The sequence below is a fragment of the Jaculus jaculus genome, chromosome 10 (assembly GCF_020740685.1).
Source record: "Jaculus jaculus isolate mJacJac1 chromosome 10, mJacJac1.mat.Y.cur, whole genome shotgun sequence".
Taxonomy (NCBI): Eukaryota; Metazoa; Chordata; class Mammalia; order Rodentia; family Dipodidae; genus Jaculus; species Jaculus jaculus.
In genome coordinates, this window is record NC_059111.1 from 116,374,392 (window position 1) to 116,401,904 (window position 27,513).

At 43.7% G+C, this 27,513-nt stretch overlaps 1 protein-coding gene across 1 annotated transcript in view; it reads left to right on the plus strand.

The window, feature by feature from the left end:
• Rheb (Ras homolog, mTORC1 binding) overlaps window positions 1–27,513 on the plus strand; it is a 48,378-nt gene that overhangs the window by 10,499 nt on the left and 10,366 nt on the right. The window contains exons 2-3 of the mRNA XM_045161016.1: window positions 16,212–16,283; window positions 22,290–22,357. Of these exons, the coding sequence (XP_045016951.1) occupies window positions 16,212–16,283; window positions 22,290–22,357 (140 nt within the window). The remainder of the gene's footprint in view (window positions 1–16,211; window positions 16,284–22,289; window positions 22,358–27,513) is intronic.

The following is a 27,513-nucleotide window of genomic DNA, read 5'->3' on the forward strand; positions in this document are numbered from 1 at the left end:
TCTAGTGGATGTTGTCATTTCTGCTTGAGGGAAGGGAGCGGAGCTCCACTCTAGTTCTTTTCATATTGTAGAGCTCTGAAACACAAATGTGGGTGTAAGTTGTAGAGGAATTTATTTAAAAATTTCCCTGTACAGCAAATGAGCTTACCTGCAATCTTTTAGATCTCTGTAGAGGTCTTCTAGAGCTAAACTATATAAGATAAAGGAAAGGGCACGCCTATTCCTTAGGTCAGTGGTATACAGCAGCACTGGACAACATCATCAGAGTATCAATCAACCACAGGTAATTTCAGAGTTTCCAACAGTTACAGTAAGATAAAAGGAGATAAGGGAAATTTATTTACTTTATAGGGCTATCATTTCAGCATGTATTTTTTCAATATTTTCCTTAGTAAATTGTCTGACTGCTGTGTGTATTTCATACTGTCACATCTCAGAAGTAGACACATTTCAGGTGTTCTCTATCCATATACAGCTCCTGGATAGTATTGGACAGTACAGGGACAGTGAGGAATGGACTGAAGTTGGGGTAGGGCCAGCACATATTTTTAAGAACTTTTGAAGAAATGATCTTCATTTTTATTTCTTGGGTGTTTGAGGTAGGATCTTTCTGTAGCCCAGGCTTACCTGGAATTCATTATGTAGTCTCAAGGTGACCTTGAACTCACAGCAGTTCTCTTAACTCTGCCTCCCAAGTACTGGAATTAAAGGCATGTACCACCACACTCAGTTTATTTTTATTTTATTTATTTTTATGGTTTTCCGAGGTAGGATCTTGCTCTGTCCCATTTGACCTGGAATTCACTATTCAGTCTCAGGCTGGCCTTGAACTCATAGCAGTCCTTTTACCTCTGCCTCCCAAGTGCTAGGCTGAAGCCCTGGCATGCCAATTCTCTCTCTTGCTGAAACAATATTGAAAGAAACAATAGTACTGAGATTCTTTTTCAGGTAATTGATTATAATATGGCAGGAAGGCCAACCTAATAAAAGCATACATTCTCTCCTCCCCATAAATAAAAAACCACCATAAAACGTGTCAGGCATGGTAATGCCTGCTTTTAATCCCAGCACAACAGGCGAGAGTTCTAGTTGCTCGCATGTCCTCACTGGGTCTTGATATTGGTTGTCTTCTTAACTTTAGCTGTTGTTACTGATCAGTTACAGATTTGTTTTGAATTTTTTTGGGGGGGCGGGTTAGGGTCTTGCTCTAGCCATTCTGACTTGGAAGTCACTATGTAGTCTCAGACTAGCCTTGAAATCAGAAGTTCAGAATCAGGCTGCATTTTCAGCTGCGTGGTGAGTTTGAAGTCAGCTTGGTATGCATGAGCCCCTGTGTCGGATGGATGGGTGGAGTGGTGGAGCCGTACACATGCATGTATGCATACATGCAGATTTGGGGTGCAAAGAATGGTTGGCATACAAAGTAACGGGTTTATGATCTTTAAAAATACTTATTTACTTATTTGAGGGGTGGCAGACACACAGAGAGTATGGGCACATTAGGACTTAGGCTTCTGCCATAGCAAACAACCTCCAGATGCATGTGCCACTTAGTGCATCTGGCTTTACCATGGGAATTGGGGAATCGAACTCAGGTCCTTGAGCTTTGCAAGCAAGCACCTTAACTGCTAAGCCATCTCTCCAGCTCCAGTTGATGGTATTTTTATACATATGTCATTGTACTTGGTTCTAATTCATCCCATTTGCCCAGTGTGCTCCCTTCATGCCCCCTTCTTTTCTTTGTCTGGTTCCCTTCCTCCTCCAAAGTAGTTCCCCTGTTTGCTTCCATGTTACATGTATTTCATTGCTTGTCCTCTTAAGCTCTTCTCCTCCTCTTTCTTGATCCTCTTAATTTCATGACCCACACACATATATGCATTTATGAAATGTTGGCAGAGCTAAAGATCATATTTCCCACAAGCTTTCTGGTTTGTTTCTTTTGCAGTACTGGGGATTGAACATCAGGCCCTGTACATGCTTGGTTAGCCCTCTACCAGTGAGCTGTGTTCCCAGCCTTCTTTTTACCTTGTATATTGAATCAGTCTGACTAAGTTGTCTAGGCTATCCTTGAATTTATAATCCTCCTGCCTCAGGCTTCCAAGTAGTTGGGATTATAGACTTATACCATGAGGCCCAGTTGCTAGTTTTAGTTCTTTTTTTAATATATTTATTATTTTATTAGAGAGAGGGGGAGGGGAAGGCAGATAGAGAATGGGCATGCCAGGCAGAGAGTGGCTAGAGAGCCACTGCAAATGAACTCCAGACGTTTGTGCCATCTTGTACATCTGGCTTTACGTGGGTACTGGGGAATCGAAGCTGGGTCCTTTGGACTTGCAGGCAAGCACCTTAACCACTAAGCCATCTCTTCAACACCTAAGTTTAGTTTTTAATTGTAGAACTTTAGTTCCTTTCTCACTAATTTTTGTTAGTGAGATGTAAGTGTGAATAGCATTCCTTGTGGATTTACATGATTTATTGTCAAAGGACATTTGGTTTATTCTTACTCGCATGATTATGAGTAGAAGCAGCACAGACGTTCACATATGAACTTGTCCGTGGCCATACATTTTCGGTTCACTTGGGTAGCTATGCAAGAGTGGAATTACTGGGCCCCAAGCCCTATCTCAAATCCCTAGTGGGGAGTTTGCTTGGCTCCTTGAAGGGGACTCTGTGACCTGTCCTGTCCTTCTGGACACTCCTCCTTTAAGCACTCAAAACTATGGCCCACACTTGGTTCCATCTCTTCAGGGCTCTGGCTGCTGCATCTTGGGAGGGGCTGTTAATAGACCAGTTACTAGAAGACAGCCCTGGCACCTGTTTCTTTTACAGAGATCTATAACTTCACTAGTGATTTTACTCTTCCATACTCACTTCAAGAGAGGGTACAGAGTCAAAAGTGCAAGGTGAAGTTTCTTAAGGCAGAGAAGTATATGAAGGTGCCCATTGCTGTGAGATGCAAATTTATAGGGGGGATAAAAGAGGGACAATAAGAAGGTTACTATAGGTGGTCGTGGTGACGCATGCCTTTAATCCCAGCACTTGGGAGGCAGAGGTAGGAGGATTGCTGTGAGCCTGAGGCCACTCTGAAACTATGTAGTGAATTCCAGGTTAGCCTGGGCTAGAGTGAGACCCTACTTCAAAGAAACAACCAAAAAAAAAAAAACCTGTGTGACTTATTAGGATCACTTGGAGGGAGGTGATTCTAAAAGTCCCTGGGCCAGGCTGTATGCTATCCCACTTATCAGAATCGTAGGGTGGGGGAAGGCATCTAGACAGTAGGGTCCCCCTCTCTAGTGTGTATGGTGTTCGTGCATATGTGTGCAGGTCTGTGTGGGGGAATGCATGTATATTTGTGTGTAGAAGTAGGCATGTATAAGCTAGTGGTCAGCATGGGGTGTCTTCCTCAACTGCTCTCCACTCTTGTTTGAGACAAGGTCTCTCATTGAACCTGGAGCTCACCTAATTTGGCTAGACTAGCTAGCAGGCAAGCCCTAAGAATCTTACTGTGTGTCCCCCTCCCCAGCACTCCCCACCCACACTGGGATTACAGAGAAAGCTTTTATGTGGGTGCTGGGAATCTGGACTTGTGCTTGTACTGCAAGCACTTTACCAACTAAGCCATGTTCCCAGGCCCTGAGGCAGTAGGACTTTGTGGGTGAGCCAAGCTTGCTCTGTGGATCCCCACCGCCAGGGAAATGCGAAGTCCTGCTTCTTCCATCTGTGGATTTAAAAGTTGAGCTTTAACAGGGTATTTAGGTAAATTCTCCTTTAATACTGGGAAACTCCATTGTAGAACATTGGTTTATCAAACCTGGCTGCAAGTTGGAATTACTAAAAACTTTTTTTTCTTTTTTGAGGCAGGGTCTCGCTCTAGCTCAGACTGACCTGGAAGTCACTAGGTAGTCTCAGGGTGGCCTCGAACTCACGGTAGTCCTCCTACCTCTGCCTCCCAAGTGCTGAGATTAAAGGTGTGTGCCACCACGCCTGACCTAAAAGCTTTTATTTAAATATTTTATTTACTTATTTGACAGAGAAAGAGGGAGAGTGAGAAAGAGAGAGAATGGGCATGCCAGAGCCTCTAGCCACTGCAAACAAATTCCAGACACATGCACCCCCTTGTGCAGCTAGCTACCATGGGTCCCAGGGAATCAAACCTGGGTCCTTTGGCTTTGCAGGCAAACGCCTTAACTGCTAAGCCATTCCTGCAGCCCCACTAAAAACTTTATTTGTACGTACATCATGTATGATCATTAATTCCCATTACTTATCACCATTCCTTCTCCACTGAACCCCTTCTCTCTAACTAGTCTGCTTCTTGTTTCCACCCCCCTTCATCATCAACATGTTGATAATGGGCCCAATATAATGGAGTAAAGACAGCTGCTGTGAGGTCAGGAATGCAACTGCCACTTTGTGTCTGGAACAGTGTTCCAAAACATTCTTTCCCATCCTTTGGCTCTTATGTTTCCTTCTGCCACCTTTTCTGCTGTAGTCCCTGAGCCGGTGGAGGGTGTGATAGAGATACCTCACATAGTGCTGATGGTCCACTGTCACTTCTCAGCACATTGATAAGTTTTGAATCTCCCAAGCAGTCTTCCCCCATCTGAAAAGAGAAACTTCTGTAGCCAAAAGTGAGAGCAGCATTGATATTGGGAATAAAACATAAGGATTTAGAGGGCATCATATATCCATTTAGCCAGACAACAGTAGTAGCTTTTGCTCTAGAGCTTATGACCCTCCCAGCCATAGGTTTTGACTCCCTCAAATCCAATCAGAAAACAGTTGGTTACCCCGTAACACTTATGCCACTATTTCACCAGGGGGCACATCTTGCCTGTCTACTCAACTGCGTAGCTTTCCAGGTCTTCTGCTAGTTTAAGACTGTTCATGATTTTTCTTCACCCCCACCTGGCTACGTAGCACACGTAGCACTTTCCATCCAGCACTGTTACAGCTAACCAGCAGGGCATTATAACTGACTTCTCAGTATCTTGCAGCTGAAGCATATGGTGCCATGAACTATAGGGTCTTAACATCCAGTTCTAGTGGGCAGTAAGAGCCGTGGCAGTTAATTGTATTGTTTTGGTGGCCTCGGGGACTTTTCCTGAGGAACAACTCACTGGGAGGCAGGTGTTCCAGGCACAGTACTGGGATTTTCCTGTAATAATCCATGGCTTCTGGGCACAACCTTAGTCATCCCCACAGGGTACTATGCCCAAACTGTCCTTTTGTATTATATAACAACTAACAATGTGAATTTTTGTTTTTGTTTTTTGAGGTAGGGTCTCACTCTGGCCCAGGCTGACCTGGAATTCACTATGTAGTCTCAGGGTGGCCTCAAACTCACGGTGATCCTCCTACCTTTGCCTCCCAAGTGCTGGGATTAAAGGAGTGGGCCACCACACCTGGCACAAAGTGAATTTTTTGATACTTACGCACAAGTTTCCCCTAGAAATTCTGTTCTATGTGGTTTATGAAAGGTTGCCTACAGTCTGAGTCCGACTGCTGCATCCTTAGGATGCCTGACATGTTCATGTGGCTTTTTATATTTCCTATAATTGGCTCTTAGATGTAGCAGCCTGGCCAGCTCATTGGCTTTAAAAAGTGGGCTGGAGAGATGCTCAGCAGCTAAGGATACTTGCCTGCAAAGCCTAACTATCCAGGTTCAGTTCCCCAGTATGCCAGGTGCACAAAGTGGCACATGCATCTGGAGTTTGTCTGGCATGCCTGTTCTCTGTCTCCACTCTCACACCCAGCATTTTAAAACTATTTTTTATGGCTGGAGAGATGGCTTTGCAGTTAAAGTACTTGCCTTCGACTCTCCAGGTGCACATAAGTCAGATGCACAGTGATGCAAATAAGTGCACAATGTCACACATGCACAGAAGGGTTAACAAGTGTCTGGAGTTTGATTGCAGTGGCTGGCGGCCCTGGCACCCACCAATTCTCCCCTCCATACACACACTTTTAAAAAAAGGCTAGGGCTGGAGAGATGGCCTAGCGGTTAAGTGCTTGCCTGTGAAGCCTAAGGACCCCGGTTTGAGGCTCGGTTCCCTGGGTCCCACGTTAGCCAGATGCACAAGGGGGCACATGCGTTTGGAGTTTGTTTGCAGTGGCTGGAAGCCCTGGCACGCCCATTCTCTCTCCCTCCCTCTATCTGTCTTTCTCCCTGTGTCTGTCGCTCTCAAATAAATAAATAAATAAAAATGAACACTCTCTCTCTCTCTCTCTCTCTCTCTCTCTCTCTCTCTATATATATATATATATATATATATATATATATGGGCTAGTCTGTTGGGCTTGCCTCAAAAATAAATAAATAAAAATATTTTTTAAAAATAAGGAATTGGAAGATGGCGACCGCCTAGCTGCCCTGCAAATCCCAGGGAAAGAAAGATAGATGCAGATCCTAAGGAGAGAGCCACCCCATCATACCTCAAAAGGGCCCCGGCTGAAACTAAGGAGAATTGGCGAAACAAGCAAGGGTGCTGTTTTCCTGATGAACCGGATACCAGCACAAGGGGGAAGGAGACCAACACAGAGAAAAATCAACGCCTACCAAATCAGAGAGCCAGAGCCCCAGAGGCTCCCAACACCTCATCACTGAAGCAGACCAAAAATGAAAACCCAACATGGCTCAGGGAAATTTTGCGGAAGAGGGGGCGGAAAGAATGTCAGAGCCACATGTTGGGTCATGATATGCAGAGACATTTATCCTACCCATAACTGTGGGCTAACTCCACTATGCACGACCCATATACCTCAACAAGGAGGGGCCAGTGGGGAGGGGGTAGGTCACGAATGAGTCTAATAATGGTACCAAACTGCCTGTACTTGCAGAATAGAAAACTAATTTAAAAAAAAAGCCACGTGAGAAAAAAAAAATTACTTCTTAAACTTCGATAAAATTATTATTTAACTTATACAAATACAGCCTGCAAATTAGAGCAAATTCTGAGGAATATAATTTTTTGTATATTATATTAAATGCATGGTATTTCTACCAAAAAAAAATAAAATAAGAAATTGGTGCCAGATATGGTAGCACACATCTTTAATCCCAGCACTGAGGAGGCAGAGGTAGGAGGATCACCATGAGTTCAAGGCCACCCTGAGACTACATAGCGAATTCCAGGTCAGTCTGGACTACAGTGAGACCCTACCTCAAAAAACCATGTACACACACACACACACACACACACGTAATTTTTTAAGCTATATCCTTTAGGTTGCAGGGCATAGATACATACCCTGGTTTTCTCACATATATTGAGCTTATTTTCAATGTGTTTCTCCCATTAGACTTACTTGCTAGGGAAGGGGGGTTCTGTCTGTTGACTGGTGTATATCCAGCCCCTGGAATTGTGCCTGCCTGCTGTATAACAACACATGCTTGAGTTGGTGAATGAATTAATTGCACGTCAGAGCTCTGAAAACTCAGAATTCAGAATGGAATGAAATGTCACTGAGCTTGACTATAAAAATACAGTTGGTAGGAGGTATGAGTGGGAGAAAGACGGCTTGAGTAGCTAATCTTGTTTTACAAAAAAGCTCTTATTGTAACTGGTGAAAGTAGGAGTGAACATTAAGTGAATGCATAACTCATCTCGCTCCAGGAGAATTGGATGGGGAGCAAATAAAATTGCAGTTCTGTGAGAAGGGTCATAGTTTAGTCCTCTGGACATCCAGAAGTCTTAGCTTGCCTGTGGACAGTCACTTTTTGTTTACATTCTTTTTGTTTGTTTTTTTAATCATTTCTTAATTTTATTTTAATGTATTTTGATTTATTCCAGAGAAGGAGGCAGAGAGAGAGAATAGGCACCTCATGGCCTTGGGCCACAGCAAACTATCTCCAGACACATGCGCTACCTTGTGCATCTAGCATGGTCCTAGGGAATTGAACCTGGCACTTTTGACTTTGCAGGCAAGCGCTTTAACTGATAAGCCTTCTCTCCAACCCTATTTGTTTTTTTGAGGTGGGATTTCTCTCTAGCCTAGGCTAACCTGGAATTCACTATGTAATCTCAGTGTGGCCTCAAACTCATGGTGGTCTTCCTACCTCTGCTTCCTGAGGGCTAAGATGAAAGGTGTGCACCACCATGCCCGGCTTGTCTACATCCTTTTTATTCAGTTGTAGGCTTTCAGTTCTGACCTGCAGTTCTCATCGATTCTTTCAACTTAGAGAGCTCATCCTCTTCCTTAATTGCCTCCATCTTTTGCTTAAAGGCTCTGCAGTCAGTCTGTATACCTCTTGTCGGGTATTGGGGTCCATTCTCTGTAGGGCCCAAAGATGTATATGCATGCTCGTAAGAGCCTTTAATTGGGGTTAATGGAGTGGGGCTGGGAGTGGCTTGAAGGCTGTGCTAGTCTTCCTGCTGTGGCTTTCCACGCCCAAACTAGCACTGCACTGCCCAGCAAGGCTCTCCTTCATGCTGAGAGCAAAAGAGGGCCGCAAGGGGGACCAGTTCCCTTTAGACTTTTTAAAAATTTTTTAATTTTTATTAACATTTTCCATGATTATAAAAAAAAATCCCATGGTAATTCCCTCCCCCCCACTTTCCCCTTTGAAATTCCACTCTCCATCATATTACCTCCCCATCTCAATCATTGTATCAACCTACCCTTTAGATTTTTAAATATATTTAAACATTTCAGAGGCAGATATATATAAATCAACTAGCCAAATGGGATGGAATCAACCATTAAAGAAACTGCTCTTTAGTGGTGGTGCATGCCTTTAATCCCAGCCCTCAGGAGGCTGAGATAGGAGGATTGCTGTGAGTTCCAGGTCAGCTTGGACTTGGGAGAAACTCTACCTGGAGGGGAAAAAAAAAAAAGGACTGGGGCAAAATGAGAGAACTGGGGAACAGAACAGTTTTTCGTAGGAACAAGAGTATACCAGCCTCTTCCTTTGAGTTGGTGGCAGTCATGTCTCATGTAAGGTGACCAAGCCTGCATTCCAGAACATAGGCTTTGTACATAGTGTTTGATGCTCACCTTGGCCTTGACACTGGGTAAATAGAGGATAGCAGTGGTCAGAAGATTGAAATAGCATCCTGGTACCTTAGGGGTAATAGCACTTCATAATCATGACTGTATCCCCAGAGCTTGGCCCCAATTAGATGTTCTTTAAATGTTTATGATCTAAGCTGCTGGTAGAAATTAGAGTCGAGAATGGTGGCGCATGCCTTTCCAGCACTCAGGAGGCTGAGGTAGGCAGCATGCTGTGAGTTCAAGGCCAGCCTGAGACTTAATTCCAAGTCAGCCTGGGCTAGAGCAAGACCTGACCTTGAACCCCTCCCCCCCCAAAAAAAATAGAAAAGAAAGTGAGTACTAGGGAATTCCTTGGAAGCCAGCTGGGTGATACTAGCCACACTTGTTGCCCAAGGACATTGTGGTTAAACTTGACTGCATAGTGGTGGGGGCTTGCTCATACTTCTGTGCCAGAGCTTGCTGTCCAAGAGGTTTGGATGGGCTTAGTTGCATTGGTAACAAGTACCTAGTGGTGCAGAGCTTCTGGACACACACTTGCCACTTCGAATTGCCAGCACAGGAGAAATGAGAGCTACAGAGAAAGAGCCTGGCAGGGGGGCAGGGGGAAACCTAGCTTGTGAATCCTCAGTGGCCCACCCAGTTGTGGGGTCTTTCTACAGCTGAGTTGAACAGGCTTACAATAGCAATTGGTTTAGATGAAGGTCACAGGTTTCTCAGAAGGCTTGGAAAGGAAATTGGAGACTTCTGACAAAAGAATAGAGGGAAATGATTTCTCTTGGTTAAAGCTATATAGGGAAGGAAGTAAAACCTGTAGCGTTGGAGATTTAGGATCTTGGTTTACAATTGTACCTTTTCGTTGCCCACTACACCCCTCTCCCATCCTAACCTGGACTCAATATAGGCCAGGTTGGCCTCAAATTCATATCTATTCCTCCCGCCTCAGCTTCCCAAGTGCTGAGATTACAGCAGGAGCTATCACATCTGACTCTCTACCCCTTCTGACTATGGACTTTAGTAATCAAGACATTTTCACTGCCACCCAGTTATAAATGTAAGTCTTACTGAGACCTTCATTTGCATCCCAGGCCCGTGTTTTTAAGAAAGCAGTGTGGGAGCCAGGCGTGGTGGCGCACGCCTGTAATCCCAGCACTCAGGAGGCAGAGGTAGGAGGATTGCTATGAGTTCAAGGCCACCCTGAGACTCTATAGTGAATTCCAGGTCAGCCTGGACTAGAGTGAGACCCTACCTCAAAAAAATAAATGAATGAATGAATGAATGAAAGAAAAGAAAAGAAAAGAAAAGAAAGCAAGCAGGCAGGCAAGCAGGCAAGCAAGCAAGCAAGCAATGTGGGGCACGCATAGGTTGGTGAGTTGATCTCATAACCCCATTGGTTCACTGCCCCTGCTTTGAAAACATTGTTTCAGAGTTGGTCTGGATGAGGTGATGATGGTCAGGACATGAGCATGTTGGCAGAATGCCAGAACTGTCATCTGTGGCCTGGCCCTCAACACTGGCTTAGTCAGAGGGGTAGTGCTTCTGCATTGGGATAGGAAGTGGGTAGCAAACATGATGCAGAATCAAAGATGGCAGTGGGCTTTGAGGTGGGTGGTGTTAGGTTGTGTTCAGGATATCAGTATTTTCCTGTATGTTAAGAATTGGGATGTGCCCAGAATGTCACTCAGTCGTTAGAGCTCTATAAATCCCTGGGATCCTTCAGTCCCTAGCACTTGAACAAAGAAAAGTAGGAGGATGAAGAGGGGACCATTTTTTGGAACAGATTGTGTACCAGATACATTACAGTAGTTCTGATGACCTGCCCTTGTCCAGTGAGCCAGAAACATTAAAAATTGTTCTAGAGAATGCTGGGTGTGAGGGCTGTGGCATACAAATACTTGCAGTTATGTTTTTTAGGAGAAGAAGCATGAAGTTTAAAGTAAATCTGAAAATAATTGAAGATATTACCTAAATAATGCATGTTTAGCAATAATCACAGAGCATGAGATTGACTGACATCCTTGAAAGTATGCCTGTAGGGAAATTCTGGGTGAAAAAGTTAACGTGCCATTTTTTCCTGCCCCCTCCCCTCAAAAAATCTTGAGAATGCTGATCTTACTTGCTAAAAGTTCAGAAGTGTTTAAAAACACTTTTCTATGGTTTTAAAGTTAAGGTTGTTTTTTACTCTGAGAAAGAGACTAGAAAGTAGGTGTGGGAATGCAGACTAATGTATGCCATCCCGTGGCCATCCCCATGTATGCCTTCCAGTGTAAATATACACACATCTCTAACATTTCTGTGAAAAAGTGGTCAGGCCAGGAGTTTGACAGTCTCCTCAAGTTGAAAAAGTTTCGACCATGGTCAATCCTGACTCATCTTTAGGACATAGTGTTTCAGAACTCAAATTTTCTAGATAAAAGCCAAAGTAAATGAAATCATGAGGAAGAACTGTGAAAGGTGATTGCAGCAAGGAGCACAATTGGCCTTTTTAGTAGCTGCCTACGAGCTGCTGCTCTGGAGGCCGGCCTACAGCAGAGAGCAGGGCTGGAGCCGAGGGCGCCAGGGCACAAGTGGTGCCTTTATTGACTAAGATTGCCGATCCGCGCTGACTGGAAAAATGTCAGTGCCTGTTGTCTAGTAATTCCACCTTTTTTTTCCTCCAAGGTAGGGTCTCAGGCTGGCCTCAAACTCATGGTGATCCTCCTCCCTCTGCCTCCAGAGTGCTGAGATTAAAGGTATGCTCTGCTCAAATATGTAATTTTTGACCATTTAGCTTCAGGAGGAAAACTGTCCTCTGGCTTTTTTCTTTCATTTGTAAGCAAGCACACCTACCACAGCTCTCTTCCCCATCCCTCATCCTCCTTCCTAAGCATTGTTCAGAGTATCCTTCAGAAGCCCTGGGCTAGGGGTGTAGCTCAGTCAGTAGACTGTCTGCCCAGCATGCAGGAGGCTCAGGGTTCAACCCCAGGACCACATAAAGCAGGTGTGGTTGCCCCCCCCACCCCCCCTCACCCCAGCACTCAAGAGGCAGAAGCAGGAAGATCAGAAGTTCAAGATAATCCTTAACAACACAGAAAGGTCAGGTCAGCCTGTGCCACAAGAGACCATGTCTCAAAAAAGAAAGGAAGAAAGAAAGCCCTTATGAATTTTCTTTCTCTTTTTTCTTTATAACTAAACTTAATGATAGATATAGATGTACATGAATAACTTATTTTTTTTCAGCTTTTCAGCTCAATAACATATAAGAGGTTTCCCCTTGTTTTTATTATATAAAATAGTTTTGCTAAAATTTTGAGTTTTTAATGACTAGCATATATGCCCTTTTTTTTTTTTTTAATACAGAATCCAGTTGAAATTTGTAGAGTTCCTGAGCTACTACTGTATTTCTATGTCAGGAGCACACCCATGAAGAGATTCCAATAAATATTACTTGAGTTGTCACTAATTTTCTTTTTTTTTTTTTTAGTTTTTTTTTCAGAGTCGGGTCTTGCTCTAGCCCAGGCTGACTTGGAATTCACTATATAGTTTCAAGCTGTCCTCAAACTCACAGTGATCTCCTATCTTTGCCTCCCGAGTGTTGGGATTAAAGGTGTGCACTCCCATGCCTGGCCAGTTGTTACTTTTTTGTTCTATTAAACTCTGTGGTTTGTGTTTATAAAGTCAAGATATTCTGTAGTATTTGAGTGGAAGAGAATGATATCTGACCTTTAATTTCATTCATTTGTTTAGAAATGAGTGTCTACAATGTGTCAAACTAATTTCTGTGGTGGGCTAATACTGGTAATTTCAGATAAGTCCAAATGGCATGAAAAATGAAGCAATATTGCCTATAGAGGGCAACTATTAGGTTGGGGGGCAGGTGGCTGGCTGCCCTAGGCAGGGTGGTTTTCAGGACAGCTTCACTTTACCACTGACATTTGTGCACAGACCAGAATGAGAAAAGTTATTCATACCTTCAGAGATCTGGATGGTGTCTAGCATAACTGGTCAAGGCAGTAGGAGGTTGGCAGAAGCAGTAGAGATAGGACTGGGTCCTGGGGAAGAGCTGGAGGTTGGAGGTGGCATTGGCAGCAAGCCTGGTTCTGTGGGCTTAGTGGAACTGGGGGTTCATACTGACTACAGTGAGGCTGGAGCTGCTCTGGGAATGAATGTGAAGTAGTGGGTTCTTGTCTGAAGCAGATGCTGCTTGAATGAATTTGCTTCGTTTTTGAAGCTGTGGGGTGGTTTGGTATGTGCTGTACCACTCTGATGATAGGACAGCACAAGTTAAATCCCAGCCATGTAGGAACAGGTTGTTGAGATGCAAGTTAAAGTTAAGCCTGTTTAATTAGGTTTCTGAAGACATGAAAGAGAAGGGTTTGGGAGTGAATGAGAAACCACTACTTGTTTCCTGGCAATAAAGTGGTCTGGGCTCTGTTTCTCTGTCTTCATAAGGTATGGAGCCTGTTCTAAAGTCCTGTAGTAGAGTCAGGCGTGGTGGCGACACACCTCGCAGCACTCAGGAGGCAGAGGTAGGAGGATCGCTGTGAGTTTGAGGCCACCCTGAGACTACATAGTGAATTCCAGGTCAGCTTGGGATGAAGTGAAACCCTGCCACTAAAAAACAATAATAATAATAATAGTAAATAAAAATAAAGTCCACTAGTAGAAATTTGGGGTAGCAAATAGAGGAGTGAGAATTTAGGACTGTAATTCTTCATGTGTTAACATACAGGCTTAGTACCGGTGATGTTATGAAATTCAAAATACTATTTGTCAGTATACCTTCAGCCTTTGATAACAAATGATTGAGATGGGATTTTATTTTACATAGTATTTTTAATGTATAATTTTTTATTGACAACTTCTATACTTATAGTCAACCATGATAATTCCTTCTTCTCCCTCACTTTCCCCTTCACAACTCTACTCTTCATCATATCCCCTCCCCCTCTCCATTAGTCTCTCTTTTATTTTGATGTCATCATCTTTTTCTCCTATCATGAGGTTTTATGAAGGTATTGCTAGGCACTGTGATGTCATGGATATCAAGACCAATTTCTGTCTGGAAAGTTACATTGTAAGGAATGGTACCCCTTCCTTTGGCTCTTACGTTCTTTCCGCCACCTCTTCCGCAACGGACCTTGTAGGATATGATAGGGGTGTTTCAATGCTGGACACTCCTCTGTCATTTCTTCTCAGCACTTTGTTACCTTTTGGTTCATCCCAGTAGTCACTACCATCTTAAAAGAGAAGCATCTCTAACCAAAAGTGGAGTAGCATTAATATATGAATATGAACATTAAGTGTAGTGCTTACAGAGCAGTTTGGTGAGCATAATATATGCATTTAGCCAGACAAGAGCAGGTTTTTATACCCCTAAGGCTCATGACACCCCCCCCCCCCCAGCCATAGGCTTTTGATTTTGGTTTTCATACCAGGCATGTATTCCCTTCCATAGAGCAGGCCTCCAGTCCAATTAGAGAACAGTTGGTTTCCCTTGGAGCAGACATGCCACTATTGCACCCGTTTGTTCATTTGGCCTCTCTGGCCAAACTTGAGGCTTCCAGTGTCCACTGTTTTCACCTCTGATGACTTCTGTCTCCAGAGGGCTGCATACAGTGCAGCTTAGCCCCCACATGATTTCTCAGTGACTTTGCCACCCAGGCATTACATGGTATTTTTATTTATTAGAGAGAGAGATGAAGAGATAGATAGAGAATGGGCTTGCCAGGGCCTCCAGCCACTGCAAACAAACTCCAGAAACATGTGCCACCTTGTGTATCTGGCTTACATGGGTACTGGGGAATCGAGCCTGTGTCCTTTAGGCTTTGCAGAAAGTGCTTTAACCAGTAAGCCATCTCTCCAGCCCCTACATAATATTTCAAATAAAATACTTAATGGAACAGTGTTTTCAGATTTATTTCTTCCCTTTCTTTCTACCTCCCTATCTGCACTTAGAGTGAGTATGGGCATACCAAGATCTCTGCCACTGCAAACAAAATCCAGCCGCATGTGCCACTTTGTGTATTTGGCTTTATGTGGTTACTGGGGAATGAGACCCAGGCCCTCGGGCCTTGAAAGCAAGTGCCTTTAACCATTAAACACTCTCTCCACCCCAAAATTACTTTAAAAAAATATTTATTTATTTGAGAGAGAGAAAGAGGGAAAAAGAGAGAGAATGGGCATACCAGGGCCTCCAGCCACTGCCGACGAACTCCAGATGCATGCACCCCCTTGTGCATCTGGCTTACGTGTGCCCCGGAAATCAAACCAGGATCCCTTGGCTTTGCAGGCAAACACCTTAACCGCTAAGCTATCTCTCCAGCCCTAAAATTACTTTTTAAAAAGCTGTACCTGGTAACAGCTCTGATCACCATGTATGACAGAGTTCTCAAAAACTAATCATTTTGATACATAAGTGGTTAGATTTTAAAGGCATCAGGAGAAAGAAATTACCTACATACAGAATTTTTCAAAAAAAAAAAATTAGAGAGCATAATAAAATAAGAAAAAAGATAAAAAATTTTAAAAATCAGTAAGAATTTGCCTTCTTTCATGTGGAGATACATTATACATAATATATATACACACATTCACATGCATACAGACAGTTAATGTATGCTTGTAAAAAATAAATATAAAGCTGGATATGATTACTCACACCTTTAATCCCAGCACCAGAAAGGCTGAGATAGGTGGATCCATGTGAGTTTGAGGCCAACGTGGGCCACAAAGTGAGTTCTAGGTCATCCTGGGCTAGAATGAGACCTTGTCTCAAAAATAAAATAATTGAAAAAAGGTTCTAAAACCTGCCTGCCCTGCCCTGTCCCCTTCATAGGATATATCTTTGTTGGTCAGCATTATTTATTGTTGCAAGTGTTCAATTCATAATAGCTTAATTGATTAGTTTTCTTATATTAAGCAAGTTAATGAAGCATTTCACTTTTGTTTTTTTGAGGTAAGGTCTCACTCTAGCCCAGGCTGACATGGAATTGTCTGTGGAGTCTCAGGGTGCTCTCAAGCTCACCACAGTACTCCTACCTCTTCCTCCTGAGTGCTGGGATTAAAGGCATGCACCACTACACCTGGCTTTTTTTTGAAACATTTCATTTTTAAAATTGCCTGCTTAGTTGGTAAATCCTTATGCTCTCAGTTTCTTTATTTGAGTGGCTTTTTTGTAATGTAAAACAGTCATTTTTACACAGGTATAACAATGCATTCTAAACTATTCTCTTTTACAGGGAAGTCCTCATTGACGATTCAGTTTGTTGAAGGCCAATTTGTTGATTCCTATGATCCAACCATAGAAAACAGTAAGTATCATTTCAAGTACTTAGAGCTGAGATGGCTTCCTTTGTATACCAGTCATCATTTTGTATTCCTGCAAGCTTTGATTGCAGGGGTCATTCTACTAAAAGTACTCAACCCTTTACCTTATAGGTATACCCTCCCTGTTCCAGTCCTAAAGAGGCTATGAGAAGCAGACTCCTCAGATAGGAACATGGTTGCAGCATTGTGCAAAGGTTGGCTTTAGAAGCCTGTTGCATTTCAATCACTTGCAGAAAAACAAGCACAAGACCAGCACTAACTGTAACTTACTTTGTTCAGTTTCAAGATTGTGGGGATAAGTGAGCATAAACTGAAACTATGCAACCAGGGAAGAGGTTTGTTGGAAGCCAGCGTCACTGATTTAGAGCCCTCGGTGGCCTGCAGCAGTGTATTTAGCTGTGTTTGCAGGTCCACTTGTTTTTCTATGTATTTAGGTAGGGGAGTGCACGTGGCAGTCAGAAGACAGCCTCAGGTTCAGTTCTCAGGAATACCATCCGCTGTCTTTGAAACAGGGTCTCATGGATCTCTGGAACTCAGCACCTGGGCGAGAACCCCAGGAGTCCTCCTGTCTCCACCTCCCCAGAGCTGGTAACAAGAGCACTTCTCCACACTTGGTGATTTTACACATAGGGTCTGGAAATCAAATTCATGCCTTAATGCTTGCAAGGCAGACACTTTATTAATTGATCTATATTCCCAGTTTTCAGGTGCTTGAGACTAGTACTTGAGTAAAATTTGTCACCAGGAATAAATAAATATATATATTTAAATGTGAGGTGCATCAAATCCATAAGCTTAAAACTTGGTTCATGGTTTTGGCTCCTGAACCCTGCAGGATAAATATTGTTGAATTTTGACTTACTACAGGGTCATTGGGGACTACAGCACATATGCCCAAAGGCCCACTGTGAAAGCTACATAGGAACTCAAGCTTCAGCATCCATAAGTAGTTAGAGTTTGGGTAGATTTTATGTACATGTCCTTAGTGGTAGTGGTTTCTATTTTATTATTGAGTGTGTATGGATGGGGATGTGTGTGCGTAAGCGTGAGCGTGAGGGGTTCAGAAGACAACATCAGGTATTAGTCCTTGCCTCCCACCTTGTTTGAGGCAGGGTCTCTGTTCACTGTTGCCTTCACCAGACTAGCAGGCCCATTAGCTTCCTTTTATTCTGCCTCTGCCTCCCATCTCACCATAGAAGTGCTGAAATGACACACATGCTACCTTGTCTAGTTTGTACTTGGGTGCTGAGGATCTGAACTCCAATACTTATGTTCACATGCCAAGCCCTTTATATAACACCCATTTCCTCAGCCCTAGGCTCTCACACTATGTCTGAAACCCAGGGGCCTTGTATGTGCTCCACCACTGAGCTGTATCACCAGTCCTAATAAAATTTGATTGGAACACAGCAATGGTCACTCCTTTATATAACATATGTGGGTGCTTTTATTGGACCATAACAGAGTTCTTAAATAGCTTCAGCAGACCGTATGTGTGCTGCAGAGCCCCAAATATTTATTCTATGGTTCTTTACAGGAAAAGTTTCCCTACCATTGGCTTAAAATTATGCTTACGTTCCTGGCATGCTAGTGGCCTATAAGGAAACCTGATGGGAGTTAAGTTGACTGCAAAGACCTGGGTTGGAAAGTAGCCCCACTGGTGTCACGAGCAGGTTCATTTGAATGCTAGGCAGAAACCTTGGCTTTCTGTCCTCTACAGTAAGAACACGAGATCTTGGCCTTAATATTTGCTAAACATAACAAACTGGAATTTTTATGGTCTTAAAAGGATGAAGCATGAGTTGAAGAGATGTCTTAGTGGTTACGGTGCTTGCCTACAAAGCTGTCTGAGCCAGGTTCAATTCCCCAGTACCCACAGAAACCAGATGCACAAGGGGGCACACATGTCTGGAGTTTGTATACAGTGACTGGAGACTCTAGTTCACCCATTCTCTCTCTCTCTCTCTCTTTCTTTCTCTCTTTCTGTCCAGCTCCTTCCCTCTCTCCCTCCCTGCTTATTTCTCTCAAATAAATGAAAATAAAATTTAAAAAAAGATGGAGCCGGGTATGGTGGCGCACCCCTTTAATCCCAGCACTCGGGAGGCAGAGGTAGGAGGATCGCCATGAGTTCAAGGCCACCCTGAGATGACAGAATTAATTCCAGGTCAGTCTGGACCAGAGTGAGACCCTACCTCGAAAAAACCAAAAAAAAAAAAAAAAAAAAGATGGGCTGGAGAGATGGCTTTAGTCCTTAAGGCATTTGCCTGTGAAGCCTAAAGACCCATGTTCAATCTTTGTCCAAATCCCACATAAGCCAGAAGCACAAAGGTGAGGCAAGGATAAGGTTGCACATGCCCACTATGTGGCACAAGAGTCTGGAGATTGCTTGCAGTGGCTGAGGCCCTGGCATGCCAATTCTCTCTCCCTTTCTCCCTCTCTCTCTTGCTCTTGCTAAAGAAGAGAAGATAAAACTTACTTAGAAATTTTATTTGTAGCCTAGCGCAAATTTTCTTGGTGAGTTCTGCCCATAACTGGTTTTATAATTATGTATCCTGTGTCCTTTAAAATTGAACTTGAGTGAAGGTGGTGATGTTGTATATAAGTACATTATAGGTCAGTAATGGATCAGGAGTCCGGCCCGTATAGCTTGACTTTATTAAGAAGCAGAATGATGAGTCCCTAAATGTGTGAGGGGAAGGTATTCTTGACGTTGTCCCTGCTGATCTCTGACTTCTGTGGTCAAGTGATCCTTCCCAGTAATGTATTTATTATACTTTTCATAGTCTTAACAGGATGGAAGCCGTTATTCCATCCTCTCACTATTTGTTAGGAAAACAACTTTCCGTGATAACAGTGAACTTGAAAGGAAGGTTAGCATGAACGTGCTACTAGCAACATAAATATATGGTTGGTTTTAGGACTTTTCTGGGATTATAGGAGTGGTGGCATGTCAAGGCCAGCCAGAGCTACTTAATGAAACCCCATCTCACAAAGCCAAAAAAGCACTAGTCGAGACCTGGAAATAGTGTAGTAATTCAGTTTTTTTCTTTTTTTTTTACACTGACATCTATCATATACAGCAGCCTATTGATAGCAAACAGTCAGGGGTAACATGTTCTGTGAAGTGTCTCTGTAAAAACAATTCTGCCCCTATCATCTTTACAATTGGTGTAATAGAAGTCACATATATAATAAATATTGTCTAGTTTGGGGAACCTTTTAGAACAGAAATACCGTTTATGCAAATGTGCTCTATTATCTCTACTATAGTGTTAACCTAACAGCCTAATTAATGTAAGTTAAACTGCTGGGGTCATTTACAAGCAAGAACAAGAGCAGTTTACAACCTCTGCTATCCACTTTATGAAGGATGAAATTCTGACGAGGATTTCACTGCATTGTCAAGCACAGCCTGTGGCAGACTTCATGGAAGCCTTTAGTAGTGAATAACTGCTAGTCCACCTGGGGTATTTTAGGTGTTAAGATGGAAAGTTCTGTTTACTTACCACATTGGTCACTGTATTGTGGGCTCCCACCTAGTACCCCTTTGTTAGTTTGGGGGGTAGGGTTGGAGACAGTCTTACAAGGTAGCCCAGACTGTTCTGTAACTCCGAGATCCTCCTGTCCGCTTCTTAAGTGCTGGGAGAGATTTGTACCCCCCTGCCTGTGTTCATGTTTACTTGTTACTCATGTCACCAGCATGTTTTTAGTTTAAAAATCAGATCAAGGACTAGAGACACAGTTGAGCAGTTAAGGCTCTTGCCTGTGAAACCTAAGGATCCATATTCTACATTCCAGACCCTTGTACAAAGGTGAGGCAAATGCAAGGTCACACACGCCCACTAGGTGTTGCAGTCATCTGGCGTTTGATAGCAGTGGCGGAGGCCCTGGCATGCCAATTGTTTTCTCTCTCTTGCTCTCTCTAAAATTAAAAATAAAAAATTTAAACTAGATCAAGCCATTCTCTTCAACACACTTGATTTCTTATCACATTCAGAACAAGCATTTGTATCGTTATTTTCTCACTGTTGTGACTAAACACCAGACCAGAAGCAACGTAAGGCAGGGTTGATTGCAGCCTGCAGTTTGAGGCGGTGGTCGTGATGGCATGCAGGGGGCCGAGCATGGAGCGGAGCTGGTTGTTCACGCTGTCTGCAACCAGGGGATGGTAGTAAATGCCTGTGCTCAGCTCATTTTCTCTACTTTAAAAAAATTATTATTACTATGTGGTAACTGAAAACAAGGTCTCACTCTGGCCCACGCTGACCTGGAACTCACTCTGTAGCCCAGACTAGCCTTGAACTCATGGCGATTCTCATCCTGTCTCTGCACTTCAAGGATTAAAGGCATGAGACACCACTCCATTTGCTTTTTCCTTTTTATACAGTCCAAGACTCAGCCCATGTAGTGGTTCAGGCCCACAGTTAGAGTGGCCCTCCCACTCCATTAACCTAATCTAGAAAATTCCTCAGGCTTGACCAGTGGCTCACTTTCTAGGTGATTCTCGTACTTGTCATGTTGACAGTCTAGCTCACCACAGCATTCAGACTCTGTAAGCAGCCTATGAGCTGTTCCTGCCTGTTCTCTCAGCTTCAGCCTTGATTTTTGTGGCTGTTTTCACTGCTGTGTAATTTCTACCTGGTGATATGTGTCTTCTTCCTTCACTGAGATGTGACTGAGTCAGGAGCTCACAGCCCCCTAAGTACTTAGCACAGTGAGTGCTGCTTGTGGAGTGCGATCTCAGGAAATGGTTGTTAAAGGAACATGTGTGTGCTTCAGTAATCTGGGCGTAACAATTATGTTTTATTTTGTAACCACCACTATTTAATTCGAGTAAAATGCCCCTCATGTTTTTGCTCACTAAGGTTTCTTACAAGATTTTCGAGTCTGTAATGTGCTTTCAAATTCTAACGGAACAATTGCTCATGGTTGCGTCATGACTGCCCCCTGGCTGGTGGTGATTGAAATCTCCTGCTTGCCAAGATGACCCCAAGTCTGAAAGGTCACTGTGAAAAGAATGCTTTAGAAGCCAGTTATATAGGATGTTGTCTGTCTTGAAATATTCTTAATTCAGTTTTCATCTGGCTTACCTATTTCTTCAGAGTGACGTCTTCCAGAAAAGGGTCAGATAGTGCCCAGTATAGCCATTGGCCTGTGACTCCCAGCCCTGCTTGAATTAGAAGCTGGTGGTGCCAGTGTAGCGCTCTCCCATGATTCAGAGGGGAGCTCTGGTGTTCTTGTCACTTATGTTTTCTTGAACAATCTCCATTCGGCTCTTGCTTTGCCTTCTGGCTGTGGGATAAAGTGGGACTTGTGTCCCTCTGCTTCTCCCGCTGGGCCTAGATCCGACAGGAGAGCTGGCTGGGAGAGTGGCCTGCCGCAGAGACGGGGGAGTTCTCGGCTTCTGTGCAGGGCCGCAAATGGTTCCTGCTAATGGTTCTGCTACCCTTAATTCTGAGTTGTAGGGTAAAGTTGTGACCAGTTGCTTGGTTCTTTAACCTAAATGGATGCCTAGAGCATCTGTTGGTTGCTGTTTTATCTGTCAGTTTAAAAAAAATTTTTTTGGAGGGGGTACTAAGGTTCTTATCACTTCAGTTAATATTAGCTGTCGGTACTCTTAATACTGGACCTCCTATATATGTTAGTGGGATATTTTTTTAATTTTGGTTTATTTTAGCCTTCAGGCTCTATGTAGTGTGGTTTACTCACAGTAGGAAGCACTTTCTGCGGAACACAAGATTGTTTTCATGGGATATGAATTATTGCCTAATTACAGTTCTTTGGAAAAGATTCAAGGTTTACCCAAATTTGGTTTTCACCAGCATGCCCTAGCTAAATAAGGAAAATAACAGAATCTGTACATCTCAAGAGACTTGTTCTTTTTCAACTCATGGGATCTTTTATGAGATTTTTAGGGGTTCTGACCAGTTGTTACTATTAAAACATTAAGTGTTTTAAAGTGATATATTTAATATTCTTTTTCCCAATAGCTTTCACAAAGTTGATCACAGTAAATGGACAAGAATATCATCTTCAACTTGTAGACACAGCTGGCCAGGTAAGAGACTCTGGAACCTCAGAATCTGCAGCATGTTGACAGGCCTCAGGTGGCTGAGCCCCACATACCCAGACACTGCTTGCTTGTGCGTGTCACAGAATGCTAACGTCTGTGTGCTTTGTGTCTCCTCCCCCCCCCCCCCACGTATGGCAGGTATCCAAGTAACTTGTTTCCTGTTTCAGAATTGTTTTACATGCATTGTTCACATTGTGAGGGTCGCTGTAAGGATAGTGGTTTTCTGAACTTTAATTCCACATTAAAGAATATTCATTCCCTTCCTTCCTTCCTAGCATGCATTCTGCTACATGAAGAACAGAATGGGGGAATTTCTCAGAATGAGCAGAAGTCAGAAACAGGCAATTTTGCCTTACAGAGATCTGGCCATGTAACACTAGCCTGGTTAGGGTCCAAGGCCCAGTTTGAGTGCTGCCTTTATAGTTAATAAGTGTGATGCTTGGGTTTGAGACACTGGAGCATTGATACTGATTTTTGAGGATAGCAGGTATAACCCAGATTTAGTTCTTCCTTTCTCCCTCCATCAGGAGGAAAAAAGAAAAGATACATGCATGTTTACCAGTGTAGCAGTGGTTTGTGGAATGGATTGCTGGGGGAACTGGGAGGGGGGGCAAGAGAGAGAAATAAGAGTACTTCAAGGAACAAAAAGGCCTTTGACGGTATAGCTGCCTTGTTTCCATGGCACCAGCTCTGCTTTTCCTAGAAACCATTCTGTTAGTTCCACCGGGATTTCGGTTCCTGACTCTTCCTGCCCTTGCAGTTTATAATGACAAAGGGTCAAGCCAGCAGGAGGGTGAGTTGTCTAATCTGCTTTTCCAAATTGAATGAAGGCTTTTTTCCTAGAAACAGCATATTGGAATGGACCTAGAATAATGGGACTTGTCCTGTGGGTTGGGTATGAATTCCCTCTGCTTTGTTTTGAAGTGAGCATAGAAGGAAAGTATGGCTCCCCTTGAGAAGCAAGAAATAGCTCAACTGAGTGGTGTTGTTAGCACAGGAGAAATCCTGAAGTTTTGTCCTGGAAGAAAATACTGTATGTCTAAGCGTGTTGCTAGCGCCATGGCACCTACCTCCCTCTCTCACCTGTACCTTTGGAGCCTGTGGAGATATTGCTTTAGATGTGCTGGTAGTTCTCTACCATCGGGGCCATTCTGGGCTCTGCCCTGCAGGAGGCCTGCTCCTGTGACAAAATGTATGTTGGGCCACATTGGAGCAAGGGGCATAGTCACAGTCTCTGAGGAAGCATGGCACAGGCCAGCTCATCTCCTGGAACTCACAGAGGGGCTTTTTTTTGGCAGGGATCTGAGTGGGATTCCTTGGGTTCCTGTTGGTCTTTATATAAGATGATTAGACCATGCCCTGCCTGAACCAGGACGCATTAGTGTAGGGAGCCTGCTGGTAAAGATACTGCTGGTCCAAGATTTGTGTGATCTTAGCTGGATGTGGTGACGCACACATACCTTTAATCCTAGCACTTGGAAAGTGGAGGTAGGAAGATTACCATGAGTTTGAGGCCACCCTGAGGCTACATAGTGAATTCCTCCAGGTCGCCCTGGCCTGGTGTAAAACCCTATCTCACAAAAACAAAACAAAACAACAAAAAAAGATTTGTGGGCTGGAGAGATGGCTTAGCGGTTAAGGCGCATGCCTGCAAAGCCAAAGGACCCAGGTTCGATTCCCCAGGACCCATGTAAACCAGATGCACAAGGGGGCACACGCATCTGGAGTTCGTTTGCAGTGGCTGGAGGCCCTGGGGCGCCCATATTCTTCCTCCCTTGCGCGCGCTCTCTCTCCCCCCTCCCCCTATTTCTGTATCTCTCTCAAATAAATAAAAATAAAATATATTAAAAAAAAGATTTGTGTGTTTTTATACCTTTTTTTTCTTGGCGCCTTCTTTAAGCTCCTGAGAAGTGAGAGTGGTGGTGGCATAAATTGATAAATCACTTCATTCAATATTGCTGTAGAAACTCACTTTATGTTAAGCCAGTGGGTATCTAGTACTGGAGTCTGGAGTTCACTACAGGTTTGAGTCATAACTGTTATCCATGGACCAAAGTGAATGAGCGAGCCTTTTCCTAGTGCCCGCCTCTATAACATGATGGAAATGGTGGCATCTGCCTGCCTGCCTGCACAGGACAGGTAGGGCAAGGTTTCCATAAATTGATGGGGACTCAGTGCCCCTCAACTGACAGTGACAGCCAAGAGTGGGGTGTGCATGTTGACACCAGCAGAGCTGGAAAGGAAATGTCTTATGGTTTTCCATATCAACACAGATGTGCTTCTCCAAGGGACTGCTTTATTCCAAAGCTTGGACGTGTATTTGGGCATCAGTTTTCAATGTTTGTTTGTTTGGCTGTTTATTTGAGAGAGAGAGAATGGGCATGCCAGGGCCTCCAGCCACTACAAACAAACTTCAGATGTATGTGCCACCTTGTGCATCTGGGTCCTGGGGAGTCAAACCTGGGTCTTTTGGCTTTGCATACAAGCACCTTAATCACTAAGCTATCTCTCCAGCCCAGTTTTCAATGTTTTAATGATAGCTATGTAGATACAGACAGTGTCACATTGCAGGGAGTGAGTGTATAGTGTGCAGTCCAAGAGCAGTGCTTGGATAACCAGCTTTATTGTTCCTTTGGTTCTGTTACTACTGAATAAATAATAACCAGATTTGGCTCCTTTAAAAATTTCTTCTTAGCCGGGCGTGGTGGCACACGCCTTTAATCTCAGCACTTGGGAGGCAGAGGTAGGAGGATCTCTGTGAGTTCAAGGCCACCCTGAGACCAAGGCCACCCTGAGATGACATAGTGAATTTCAGGTCAGCCTGGGCTAGAGTGAGACCCTACCTCAAAAAACAAAACAAACAAACAAAGGTTAAAAAAAATTGTTCTCATGCTAATAGTTCTTATAGGTTATATTCACATTTGGCAGACAATAAAGTTGTTTGTGTGGTGTATGTGTGTGTACATGTTCGTGTGTGTGTATATACATGTATGTGCATGCCTATGAGGGTCAGAGGTCAGTGTCAGGTACGTTCTTTAATCTTCACCTTATTTTTTGAGACTGAGTCTTGCTGAACGTAGAGCTCACTCATGCATGTATCTAGCTGGCCACCATGCCCTGCCATGGCCGGCTTTTATGTGGGCGCCAAACTGAGATCCACGTGTTGATACAGCAAGCTCTCTCCTGACTGGGCCGCCTCCTGCCGCGCTCTGTCCCTCACTGTGAGGAGAGCTTACAGTTCATCTACTTTTGGCTTCATACTGGGTTAGTTCTTGTTCTAGGGTCAACACTTGTTAAGCGGAGGTTATGAAGAGATTTTTTTTTCCCTGATGCAAGGTCTCAACTCAAGCTCAGGCTAACCTGAATTAACTCTGAAACCCCAGGCTAGCATCAAACTCAATCCTCCTACCTCAGCCTCCCCAGTGTTGGGATTATAGGCATGAGCCACCACACCCAGCTTGAGACACATAATTTAAAGGTAGTCTATAGCCATTCTCAGTGGTATCACTTATAGTCCCAGATGCTTGGGAGGCTGAGGGCCTCAGGTCACAGGGCCAGCCTGAGGAACATGTTTAAGATCCCCTCCAAAATAATAAATTTACATACTAATCTACAAATTTAGGAGTGTAAGTTCACAGTATAAATTGTTACATGGCAATACATAATAGCAAGTTCTCTTCACTTTGTAGTTTATATGCATAACTATGAAACCATGTGTCACTTAATGACAAGGATGCATTCTGAACAAAAGAGCTTGGGCAATTTGGCCATTGTGTGACCATCATAGTATACTGACACAAACCTAGATGACATAGAGTATTGCTCTGTGGGCCATGATGAACAAAGTAACGTGAGAGTAAATCCAGCACAAGAGAGAAATAATACAACCAGAGATGCAATAAATGAAGGTGCTGCCAGTGTAAAATGGCATCACCACTGGGACACATTTCCATCCTTTTTAGAGTGTAGTGAATACAAAAACCAAGATTGTTACCCACATCAAGGATCATATGTGATACATAGCTGGGCATGGTGGTGCATGCCTGTAATCCCCAGCATTCCCAAAACTTAAGGCAAGAGTATCTATCACAAAGGCAGACTGCAACTACATAGTGAAATATTGCTACTAAAATCAAATGACCTTCAGTACATAGTTGTGTGCGCTATACTTTGACATCATTGGAAGCACAACCTTTTGAATCACAGAGTGATGCACTGTGCTGCAGTGTTGGGCGGCTGCAAGATCACTTGGCAATAGGGAGTTTACAGCTCAGTTCTAATCTTACAGGACCACCGTTGCATACATGCTCTCCCGTTGACTGGGAGTGCTTTTGTGTGGTGTGTGACTGTCTCCGTGCTCAGCTAGGGGTAATGATGAGCAGAGCTAAATAGAAGTTGCTTAGTTTCAGTTTGTTTTTTGTTTTGTTTTGTTTTGTTTTGTTTTTCGAGGTAGGGTCTCACTCTGGTCCAGGCTGACCTGGAATTAACTCTGTAGTCTCAGGGTGGCCTTGAACTCATGGCGCTCCTCCTACCTCTGCCTCCCGAGTGCTGGGATTAAAGGCGTGCGCCACCACGCACGGCTTAGTTTCAGTTTGTAAGAAAGAGTACAGAGGAAGATTTTCAGGTTAGTGGGATTCCTGACTACAACAGGTGCTGGGTACCAGTGGTGCTTTGACTCAGGTGTCCCCCATAAACTAAAGTATTCTGAATGCTAGGGTTCCAGCTGATGGAGATTTGGGAATTAATGCTCGGGGGGCCGAGTATTGTCGGGGGTGGGCCTATTGGTATTATAGCCAGTGCCCCTTTGCCAGTGTTTGGCACACTCTCCTGTTCGTATTGTCTCCCTTACGTTGGCCACGGGGTGATGTCTACCCTCCGCTCATGCCATCGTTTTCCCTGCCGTCATGGTGCTTCCTATTGAGTCTGTAAGCTGAAATAAATCCTTTTATTCTACAAGCAGCTCTTGGTTGAGTGTTGTCAAGTAAGAGGTTACTGTAGCTCAGGCTGGCCTTGAATTCACTGAATTTGCTGTGATCTTCCTACCTAAGACTCCTGAATGCTATAATTATAGGCATATGAGCTACCTTGCCTAGCCTCAAGAATGTGAGCTGCAAGCCAGGTGCAGTAGTAGCGGACCTATA